At 40.1% G+C, this 12,308-nt stretch overlaps 1 protein-coding gene across 1 annotated transcript; it reads right to left on the bottom strand.

The window, feature by feature from the left end:
• Nucleotides 1-2,628: 2,628 nt before the first annotated feature.
• LOC125079075 (olfactory receptor 4B1-like) lies at nucleotides 2,629-3,540 on the bottom strand. The gene has a single exon (XM_047692434.1). The coding sequence runs from the start codon at nucleotides 3,538-3,540 to the stop codon at nucleotides 2,629-2,631; it is 912 nt and encodes a 303-aa protein (XP_047548390.1).
• Nucleotides 3,541-12,308: the final 8,768 nt, after the last annotated feature.

Genomic DNA, 12,308 nt, shown 5'->3' with positions numbered 1-12,308 from the left:
CACAGTGCCTAATCTGAACCGATAACATAATCTCATTCCCCTTTACCACTGTTCACTATCCATCCCAGCCTCCTTTGCATCTAGACAAAGACATGCAGAAAGAAATATGAAAAATATCTGTTCCGGTCAATAAGAAAAAAATAAAAAACATTCTGAGAAGTCTCTAGGAAATATTTTCCAAATAAAATGAGAGCCCCTCCTTCCCCTCATGTGACCATATAATACCTAGACATGTTGTAGCCATCCTGTAGCCATGAGGGGACAGCCAAGAGAACTGAAGATGCACAGACCAGGTGCTTTGGCATCACAGAATTAACAAAGCAACCCTAGAAATGCTGGTCTCCAAACTATCTGTGGAGTCAGGAGTAAATGCTATATGACTTAAGCCAGGGTTGCCAAACTGTTTTGGAAAACAGTGACTAGTAAATATTTTTGGCTTTGCAGACCATACACTCTCCGTACTCAACCATGCCACTATACCACAAAAGCTACCACGGAGAAAAAGTAAAATAGGTGGTACAATTGTAGTCCAATACCTATTTATGGACACTAAAGTTTAACATTCATATAACTTTGATATATCAAGAAATATTATTCTACTTTGATTTTTTATTTAAATTCAATTAGCCAACTTATAGTATATCATTAGTTTCAGATGTAGTGTTCAATAATTTTTCAGTTTCATATAACACCCAGTGCTCATCTCTATTTTGATTCTTTTTTTTAATTTTCAGCATTTATTTTTTAAAAACATGGATTTTTCTTTCTTATTATATATGTTCAATTGTAGAAGACACAGAATGTTACAACAAAGAAAAAAAGCCACTACTGTCTTCTTTCAATATTTTTTTTAATTTTCAGCATAACAGTATTCATTGTTTTTGCACCACACCCAGTGCTCCATGCAATCTGTGCCCTCTCCAATACCCACCACCTGATTCCCCCAACCTCCCACCCCCCGCCCCTTCAAAACCCTCAGATTGTTTTTCAGAGTCCATAGTCTCTCATGGTTCACCTCCCCTTCCAATTTCCCCCAACTCCCTTCTCCTCTCCATCTCCCCATGTCCTCCATGTTATTTGTTATGCTCCACAAATAAGTGAAACCATATGATACTTGACTCTCTCTGCTTGACTTATTTCACTCAGCATAATCTCTTCCAGTCCCATCCATGTTGCTACAAAAGTTGGGTATTCATCCTTTCTGATGGAGGCATAATACTCCAGAGTGTATATGGACCACATCTTCCTTATCCTTTCATCCGTTGAAGGGCATCTTGGTTCTTTCCACAGTTTGGCGACCGTGGTCATTGCTGCTATAAACACTGGGGTACAGATGGCCCTTCTTTTCACTACATCTGTATCTTTGGGGTAAATACCCAGTAGTGCAATTGCAGGGTCATAGGGAAGCTCTATTTTTAATTTCTTGAGGAATCTCCACACTGTTCTCCAAAGTGGCTGCACCAACTTGCATTCCCACCAACAGTGTAAGAGGGTTCCCCTTTCTCCACATCCCCTCCAACACACGTTGTTTCCTGTCTTGCTAATTTTGGCCATTCTAACTGGTGTAAGGTGATATCTCAATGTGGTTTTAATTTGAATCTCCCTGATGGCTAGTGATGATGAACATTTTTTCGTGTGTCTGATAGCCATTTGTATGTCTTCATTAGAAAAGTGTCTGTTCATGTCTTCTGCCCATTTTTTGATATGATTATCTGTTTTTATTTTGATTCTTTTAAGTATAAAAACCATGTTGGTTTGTAGGCCATACAAAACATACAGAAACAGGCAATGAGCTAGTTTTGGCTTAAGCAATACCTCAGTGCCCAGATAGCAACTGGCTAAAAAGAAAAGGATGTTCTAAAATTGTCCAGATTAATGGTTAATAATAGCTTCATTGTATTTCACATCCAAGAGACATTTCCATTCTTTTTTTTTTTAAAGATTTTATTTATTTGACAAACAGATCACAAGTAGGCAGAGAGGCAGGCAAGAGAGAGAGGGGGAAGCAGGCTCCCTGCTGAGCAGAGAGCCCGATGCAGGGCTTGATCCCAGGACCCTGAGATCATGACCTGAGCCAAAGGCAGAAGCTTGACCCATTGAGCCATCCAGTCGCCCTGAGACATTTCCATTCTAACAATATCCTATGCCTATGAAATAAATTTCCTACTATGGAATTTCAGGTATTAGAATCAGGTTAATAAGTAGGGTCCCAAATGAAGTATTCAAGCCTTCCTGGGACTCCCACAAGACCTCACAACATCAGAAGACAAGGACAAAGCAAAACATAAACTTCTGTCTCCAAGTGCCACAGACTTTCCACACACCGTGGCATGCTAACACCAAGAGGCAAAATGAATAAACCCAAGGTTGCACAGGTAGAAGATGATAAGGTGGGAATTCCAGTCTAGGTGATCTTCTCCAAAACGTTCTCCAAAATACAGACATCAATGAATTAGTGCAGTTATGATTAGTACAATGGAATATGAGGGCTCATCTAAATACAACAGAAAAATATGAATAGGTTAATTTTTCCTCAATTCCTCAGAGTTGACTAAAATCAGAATGCATATTTGGCCACCCTATACATGACAATTTTTTTGTGTTTTCATATTTATTCCATCCCTGAGTTCACTTTTTCCCCCACAGCTTCCTCATTGCATTTTTCACCTCTGCATTTCTGAGTGTGTAGATGATGGGGTTCAGCATGGGGGTGACAACCGTGTAGAACACAGCCACTAGTTTGTCCTCAGTGAAGGTGGAGGGAGGTCGCATGTAGAGGAAGATGGCAGGTCCAAAGAACAAGACGACCACCATGATGTGAGAGGCACAGGTGGAGAGAGCTTTGTGCCTCCCCTCTGCAGAATGATTCCTCAAGTTGAACAGGATGACAATATAGGAGGACACCAGGAGAAGGAAGGAGAAGATAGAAAATAATCCACTGTTGGCCAATACAATAACCCCCTCCACAGAAGTATCAGTGCAGGCAAGCTTGAATAAGGGATGGAGGTCACAGAAGTAGTGGTCAATCACATTGGGACCACAGAAAGATAATTGGAGAGTGATAATAATCTGAACCATGGAGTGAAAAAAGCCACCGAGCCAGGAGCCAGCCACCAGAAGGCGACACATAGATCGATTCATGATGGTTGTATAGTGAAGGGGTTTGCAGATGGCCACATAGCGGTCATACGCCATTACTGTGAGCAGGAAGATCTCAGTGACCCCAAAGAAGTGGAAGAAGAATATCTGAGCCACACAGCCCTCCAGGGAAATGGTTTTAACCTTGGCAAGTAAGTCTGTGATGAATTTAGGGACAACAGTAGAGGAGTAAGTGATCTCCACCAGGGACAGGTAGCTAAGGAAGAAGTACATGGGGGAATGCAGACTCTTACTGACATTGACTGTCAGGACAATGAGACCATTGCCCACAACTGTGGCCAGGTACACAAGAAGAAACACCACAAAACATACTCTCTGCACCTCTGGATCCTTGAAGAGACCGAGGATAATTAACTCAGTCACGTTATTTGTATTCGCCATGGAATCCAATTAGGTGTTCTGGACACAAGATCATGTGAGACCTGCAATAAAACAAACATTGATTATAACCGATTCACCTCATTTATAACACATTACACACTGTAACCCACTTTACAATATACTAATCACCAATTCATTCATTTGGCCCATATGTATGCTAATCCTGAAACTCATTCAGGATTAAATATTAGCAATCTAACGAGTTTATATATTAGAAAAGTAAGGCTCAGGGAGATGGCTATGCACCAGGATCACACATCTGGTGAATTCTGGGCCTCAGAACCAGGCTTTTTGACTTCAGCCAGGATTCTTTCTAATTCACCAGATGATATGAATTTGAGGAGCCATTCTGGTTTCTAACCTACACTTTTACCTTCTTCACTGCAATTCTCTTCTATTGGGGAATCGTCATGACACACATGTACTCCTAACTTCCTTGTTTCCTTCGTCTCTGCCTCAGGAAACATCTCCCCACTGATAATTCTTCCCTTTCCAAAAGGTCCTGAGTATGGTTTTCTTCACTTAGTTATACCAGTCTTCAACCCAGGTCAGATTCTTTCAGCAGACTTCAGCATCAATGACCATGTCTGAATGACAAGTGCTCATATCCTCTGGAGAGAATTCAACTTATTAGTTTGTCTCCATCATTCACTACTACTTTCCCATCTCTTGCCCCACTAACCAAACTACTGGAGATCCCGAACTCGGAGCTTGTCCTCTGAGAGCATTGGTATGGCCAGACAGCCTGCCTGCTCTGGTTCCAGGTTGGTAGTCAGCAGCCAAGTATATTGTAACAAGAGTTATACCCAGGAACAGATCATTACTCTTCTACATCTACACACACTTCAGACTATACAGAAGATGCACAGAACACAACACACACTCATGCTAACAATGTCCTATGATGCAAAACAGTATTCTCTAGATTAAAGTGTCGTCTTCAGAAATTTTTTCTACCACGTATGAGCCATGAGAAATAAGAAAGAAATAATATGAACATCTTGATTCTCTGCTACAAAATCTATCCTCATTGCATTTCCCTTTATCTCTGAAATTTTCAAGAAATGCTCTTTTGAAAAAGTAAAAATGTACCTGAGCAGCAAGGAACTGAATCAACAGACAAAATGAATCTCTCTCTCTCTCCTTCTCTCTCTCTCTCTCCTTCTCTCTTTAAAATAAAATCTATTTTAAAAACTGGGGGAGGGGAGCACATGTGTGCCTCAGTCAGTTAAGTGTCTGCCTTTAGCTCAGGCATGATCCCTGGGTCCTAGGATGAAGCCCCACATCAGGCTCCTTGCTCAGTGGGGAGTCTGCTTCTCTCTCTCCTCTGCCCCTCCGCTCCGCTCATGTTCTCTCTCTCTCTCTAAATAAATAAAATCTTTAAATTTTAAAAAAAGGAGAAAAAAAGTGGGATAAACAGATGGAAAGAAAACAGTATATGTCAGACATCATCAAGTGAGGGCACAGACTGAAGCATGAAATGTCCTGAGAGCAGATACAGGAGTTCTCATCCAAATAAAAAAAAAAAAAGTAACTATATGAGGAGATAAATATGTTAATTAGCTTAACTGTAGTAATCATTTCATTATGTTTATCAGAAAGTCAATTTGTAAATAGTAAATAAGTATAATTTTTATCAAAGAAAAAGTGTTCAAGATTAAATAAAGTCACTGACCTCAAAACTTTGAGAAACTAGTATTCAGAGCAAGAAAACAGTAGAAAATAAGACCATGGCATTTCAGAGATGCAGAGAATATCCTTGATGCTTAACTTTCAATCTCTGATTCAGTCCTTTCTATACTTGGATACTAGAGACTGCCCCTTATTCCTCGAATAAATTCTCCTCTTTGCTTAAACTAGTTTGATGGGTTTCTGTTTCTTGAAAGCAAAACCTCCTAAGATATGAACCTAGGGGGAAAAAAAATTTTAAAAACTGAAAACCATACTATTTGTTATGCTCCAAAAATAAGTGAAACCAAAAACAATGAATACTGTTACACTGAAAATAAATTTTAAAAAAATTTTTTAATTTAAAAAAATTTTTAAAAATTAAAAAAAATCAAAAAAAAACCTGAAAACCATAGCAATAGTAAGAAAGCTCAAAATACAATTACTAGTTAGAAAACACAACTGAAAAAAAATTCCCTTTACAATTGTCATATAGTTATGCAGAGAACTATACATAAAACTGCTATGGGAACACAAAAAAATTCATGTATAAAAGAAAAAACATACCCACCAAAAGCAATTTTTATAAACTCATGTTTAAGCAATAAAAGTTCACATAAAGATTTTGACTCTCCAATTGAAGTTGCATAAATTTGTAGATAAATTTATTGACTCTCACTATGGACTCTGAAAAACGATCTGAGAATTTTGAAGGGGTGGGGGGTGGGAGGTTGGGGGCACCAGGTGGTGGGTATTGTAGAGGGCACGGATTGCATGGAGCACTGGGTGTGGTGCAAAAATAATGAATACTGTTATGCTGAAAAAATAAAAAATTTAAAAAAAAAATTTATTGACTCTCCCTAAATTTATCTACAAATTTATGCAACTTCAATCAAATCCAACAGAATTTTTCCTTGTAATTCATATAATTATTCTAAAGAATTATTATAAAGAATTATTATATTCTCCTTCAATGCCATACCATCTGTAGGGTGGGGGGAGATCAACCATCTACCAAAGCAAAAAGAAACTGCCCATCCAAGAGCTAGTTTCCAGGAATGGAGGTAAAGCAAAGAAATTACACTGATACCCATGCTAGGCAAAATCAGTAGTGCTAAATTCACCAGTGCTGGGCTCTTGCCAATAGGAGTAGTGCTGTGGGTACCAAGCACCCAGAATCATTGGGAATATCTAACACCATCTCAGCACCTTGAACATGAGATGAATGAATGGTTAGAAGACAAGATTGTGAGACTCCTCAAGAATCACTTTTCATCGCATCCTCACTCATGAGCCCAAGGAAAGCATCTGGAGAGAGATTTGGGTTGCAGCTAATGACACTAAGCTATGTGGGGAAAAGGAGACCTAGAGGCAAGTGTGACTTGGAAGACATTCTGATGACATCCTACCATTGAGGCTGCCAAGGTTGTAGCTCTGATATCACCTTTGATCCATGCCTCCCCATCACATCCACATCAGTTATCACCACACCTCATGAATTTCTCATTAAACGACCTGCCCCCGTGTGCCCCTTCTCTCCCTTCTTCCACCACCCCTTCTCACGTACCATCAGCAGATGTCTAAATTTCCAATGTCTCTTCATCTCCAGATGCTCCTGCCCAACCATCCCATGTACTGCAGCCAGAAAATTGTGCCCTAGACCCTTCTTTCCTTGGATCCTTCCCTGCCTGGGAATAGCCAGGGAGTGGGGAGGTGGGTCCTGACTCCTCAGACTCACGTTTAAAGATTTTCACAGACTGAGCCACCTCAGCAATCACACTCTTACCTGCCAAGCTTTGACTCACCTCTGTTCACGTCCTCTCTCCATCCCACAGCCCAACCTGTTCTTTCCTACCACAAACCCTCACTTAGTCAGAAATGCTCTCTCCCTGTCCTTCCAAAACTACCCACTTTCCAACCCAGTGCCAGTCTTGCATGTTCAGTGAAGCTTGCCTTTAATACTCCACCCATCTGAATCTTCTCTTCCCTAAGCATTGGAAAATAAGTTGGTGATTCTCCTTCAATGCCTATCAAATCATACCTCTACCCTAAAATCTACCAACACCTCCCCATTACCCATAGCATAAATTCCAATATTCTTGGCATGGATACTAGGTCCTTCTTGAACCCTATTGTCATTCCCAAATGACTGTTTATAGCTACTTCCAAACCAAAGACGTCCTTTCTCCCTTCTGTGTGTTTAGTATTCCTTCTTTCTAATTGCAGGAACAACCTTACTATAATAAGAATAATGTATCCCTTGCTCTGTGTTCTTCTAGTAATCTGTCATACTACTTTTTTAGCATTAACAGATTCTTTTTATTTTAAGATTTTATTTCTTTGACACAGAGAGAGAGAGAGATCACAAGTAGAAAGGCAGGCAGAGAAGGGGGGGATGCAGGCTCCCTGCTGAGCAGAGAGCCCGATGCAGGGCTCTATCCCAGGACCCTGGGATCATGACCTGAGCCAAAGGCAGACGCTTAAACCACTGAACCACCCAGGTGTGCCCAATTAATGGATTCTTTTTTTTTATTTTTTTTTAATTTATTCTCAGCGTAACAGTATTCATTGTTTTTGCACCACACCCAGTGCTCCATGCAATCTGTGCCCTCTCCAATACCTACCACCTGGTTCCCCAACCTCCCGTCCCCCACCCCTTCAAAACCCTCAGATTGTTTTTCAGAGTCCATAGATTCTTTATAATTGTTGTCCTATATCTTCTACTAAGAAATACAATATTCAAAATTATCACTTACTATATTTCTTAAATTTGTATTATTAGTTTTGGTTGATAATCATGGCTAATATTTCAATAGTACCAAGTGCCATGCACTTATAAGAACTCCATATACATTAATTCATTCAGTTCTCAGAACAAACCTGTGATGTGGGCTTTATTATTGTCACCTTTTGATATATGAAGAAAAAGAAGCGCAGTTATTAAGTGAATTAACTGTCCTTAAGTCACACAGTAGCGGAGTCAGGATTTCAACCTGAACAACCTCAGATCCTGTGCTTTTTGACCACTGCCCAATACGCTCTCTAAGTACATAACAGATAAATGATAATTAAAATTAAATATGTCCTTCTGCTAGAAGTCCAATTTTATTTATTTTATTTACTTATTTATTTATTTTATTTGCTGACAAATTTCTTCCTTATTGAGGCATAGTTGACATACAATATTAGTTTCAAGTGTATAACAGAGTGATTTATCATTTGTGCATATTATGAAGGCATCACCATGATAAATTTAGCTACCATCTGTCACCATACATACACTATTAACTATATTCCCTGTGCTATATATTGTATCCCCATATTTTATTTATTTTCTTTAATTTCTTTTCACATAACAGAATTCATTGTTTATGCACTACACCCAGTGCTCCATGCCATACGTGCCCTCCATAATACCCACCACCTGGCTCCCCCAACCTCCCACCCCCTGCCCCTTCAAAACCCTCAGATTGTTTTTCAGAGTTCATAGTCTCTCATGGTTCACCTCCCCTTCCAATTTCCCCCAACTCCCTTCTCCTCTCTAACTCTCCTTGTCCTCCATGCTATTTGTTATGCTCCACAAATAAGTGAAACCATATGATACTTGACTCTCTCTGCTTGACTTATTTCACTCAGCATAATCTCTTCCAGTCCCATCCATGTTGCTACAAAAGTTGGGTATTCATCCTTTCTGATGGAGGCATAATACTCCAGAGTGTATATGGACCACATCTTCCTTATCCTTTCACCCGTTGAAGGGCATCTTGGTTCTTTCCACAGTTTGGCGACCGTGGTCATTGCTGCTATAAACACTGGGGTACAGATGGCCCTTCTTTTCACTACATCTGTATCTTTGGGGTAAATACCCAGTAGTGCAATTGCAGGGTCATAGGGAAGCTCTATTTTTAATTTCTTGAGGAATCTCCACACTGTTCTCCAAAGTGGCTGCACCAACTTGCATTCCCACCAACAGTGTAAGAGGGTTCCCCTTTCTCCACATCCCCTCCAACACACGTTGTTTCCTGTCTTGCTAATTTTGGCCATTCTAACTGGTGTAAGGTGATATCTCAATGTGGTTTTAATTTGAATCTCCCTGATGGCTAGTGATGATGAACATTTTTTCATGTGTCTGATAGCCATTTGTATTTATTTTTTAACTGGAAATTTTTATCTTTTTATCTCCTTAACCTATTTTCACTCAGTTCCTCAATACCCTCCCCTCTGAAAACCACCAGATCATTCTCTGTACCTGTGAGTCTGATGAGAAATATTTGTTATAAGAGCATGAACTTGATCCTTTTATGATCCACTAGAGAAATTAAGCAAAAGATCCTAGGACCAATATGAGAGGTCACTCAGAGATAAGAAAGGATTCTTAGAGGAGGATCCAGTTTTTCCAGCCTTCAACCCTAAGAGGAGTAACTGATAGCCTTCCTCTATGAAAACCACATGTTTCTTTCCTATCATTCCTGTCTTTTCTGCATTTATTCCTCTCTCTGCTATCTACTACCAGCCATTCCCACCATCTCTACCACAGAGCTGGTAAGAAATACCTCCTCTCGGGGGCACCTGGGTGGCTCAGTGGGTTAAAGCCTCTGCCTTCAGCTCAGGTCATGGTCCCAGGGTCCTGGGATGGAGCCCCGCATCGGGCTCTCTGCTCCGCAGGGAGCCTGCTTCCTCCCCTCTCTCTCTGCCTGCCTCTCTGCTTACTTGCGATCTCTCTCTCTCTCTGTCAAATAAATAAATAAATAATCTTTAAAAAAAAAAAAAGAAATACCCACTCTCGTATGAATTGCAATGAGCACTGTGTGTTAAATGCAAATAATGAATCATGGAACACTACATCAAAAACTATGAAGTACAGTATGGTGACTAACATGACATAATAAAAACATAATAAAATTAAGTAGACTACAGACAAACAAACATAAAAAAAAGAAAAAAGAAATACCTCCTCTCTCCCCCACAATGCTGCCTCACCAAGGGGCATGGAAAGAAAATGTGATGAGCATGTCAAAGCCTAAATCAGCACATGAACATGCAAACTGCACATCAGGTGACCCACTGGACTCTGGAAAAGAGGAGAATGACAGAATGCAGACAACACCCAGAGGTAAATGTAAGAGAGAGCTTGATGTACCAATGTGGCTGATCTCAGATGACCTAATCACACACTCCCACTTCATCATTCCCAAACGGTACCTCACAGAATCCTAAAATTGTAAAGGAGTTTGAAACTACCAAATTTGGGGGCACCTGGGTTTTTCAGTGGGTTAAAGCCTCTGCCTTCGGCTCAGGTCATGATCCCAGAGTCCTGGGATCAAGCCCCACATCGGGCTCTCTGCTTGGTGGGAGCCTGCTTCCTCCCCTCTCTCTCTCTGCCTGCCTCTCCCCCAACTTGAGATCTCTGTCTGTCAAATAAATAAATAAATAATCTTTTTTTTTAAATTACCAAATTTTGTGTTTTATATAATCTCTCCACAATAAAAATAAATAAGTAAATAGAATTCATTACCCTCAAAAAATACATACTCAAAGCAAACCGCCTCATTTACAAATGAACGCTTGTGGCTTAAAGAGAGGAACTGACTTGCCCAATATCCAGTGGCTGCTTAGAGACTTTGCACCTCGTTTCCAGCCACGTCACCCACCTTGAAGTCAGAAAACCTGGTGTGGCTTCATTCTGCCTTGGAACAAGAAATTGGGTCAGATGGATCTCAAATATTCTCAGGTGCCTCCAATTCAGCATGAAAGTAGTCACTCTGTTGGAATAGATCATTTTCAAGGTGATGATCTGGTTGAAGAAACTAGGATGGTATGGAGCACTGGATTCCTCTCTGGGAATCCTGGTCCCTGGACAAGTAAGGTGCTCTGGCTAATGTTCCCCACCCAGCTGATTTTTCACTGACAGGCCCAATGAGCGAAGTCCAGGTCACACTAAGCTAAGCCCCTCTGACGGTGGTGCTGAAAATATTCAGAGATCTTTTACTCTAAATTCCTCTATTTACAGATGAGATAACAGAGGCTGAGAGAGGTTCATTGTTTCCCAAAGCCATACACTAGGTCTTTGCCAGGCTACTAACTCAGAAATCTGTGTTCTTTCAACAACACTCAGCTACCTTTTGAAGGCACTGGGTGGTTGTCGCTACTGTGATTCAAGGATCAGACCTTGTCCACAAAAACGAAACACCATGTTCCTGGGGGCTTCTAAGAAACAAATAGATGGCATCTAAGATGAATCATAAAAGATGAAAATTCAGAGGACCTGGATCTGGGTGGATATTTGGATTTATAATATCCAAAAAATAAACAAATGTCACAGGAAGTTAGCCAATTCAAAGACTTTAAGATCCTGGTTTAGATGTAGAAAACGTACCCACCCACTGAGAGTCCAAGAGTTCTGAGTAAATACTCAGATCCTTTTATTATTTAAAATAAATTAAGCCACACACTACAATCAAGGGAACAACTTCCCCATGGAATTTTTTTTCTCTTGGGTGTAACTCTCAATTAAAGTATAACTTAAGAAAGTTTTCAAATCTGCTTCAATTAGTTTAGTGAGATTTCCATAAAGTTTTGACACCCAGTTATGAGGTAGTAAGAGAAGAAAGTTGAAGGAAAGACATGAAAGGAATTTTTTTCCCACAATGAACTTCTGAGAATGGAAAGGAGAATGAAGAGAGAGGAAAGCAAGGACTGGACAGGGACCAGGACAGCTGGGCACTGGCTCCGGTCATAAATGATTACCTATTAACTTAAGCACGTCATTCACCTCTCCACTTCTCACTCTCCCTGGCTCTGCTTCTATATAAAAAGACAGAGCAGAGCTCAATTATCTCCATTGTATCTTCCAATTCTCACATTCATGAATTCATGTACGACTCACTGACAGTCTCCAGTGCCTCACCCTCTCCTTTAATAATGATAGTGGTGATAACAATGTAATCTACAATTTACAAATGACAGTACAGACAAAAGGTTGATATCCAGGATCTATAAAGAACTCCTCAAACTCAACACACACAAAACAGACAATCATATCAATAAGTGGGCAGAAGATATGAACAGACACTTCTCCAATGAAGACATACAAATAGCTA

The sequence above is a fragment of the Lutra lutra genome, chromosome 10 (genome assembly GCF_902655055.1).
Source record: "Lutra lutra chromosome 10, mLutLut1.2, whole genome shotgun sequence".
Lineage (NCBI taxonomy): Eukaryota > Metazoa > Chordata > Mammalia > Carnivora > Mustelidae > Lutra > Lutra lutra.
This window is presented reverse-complemented; position numbering and strand designations above follow the sequence as displayed.

What these genes read in the sequence shown, in the direction of transcription:
- LOC125079075 (XM_047692434.1), bottom strand. Translation starts at nt 3,540, where the DNA reads ATGGCGAATACAAATAACGTGACTGAGTTAATTATCCTCGGTCTCTTC.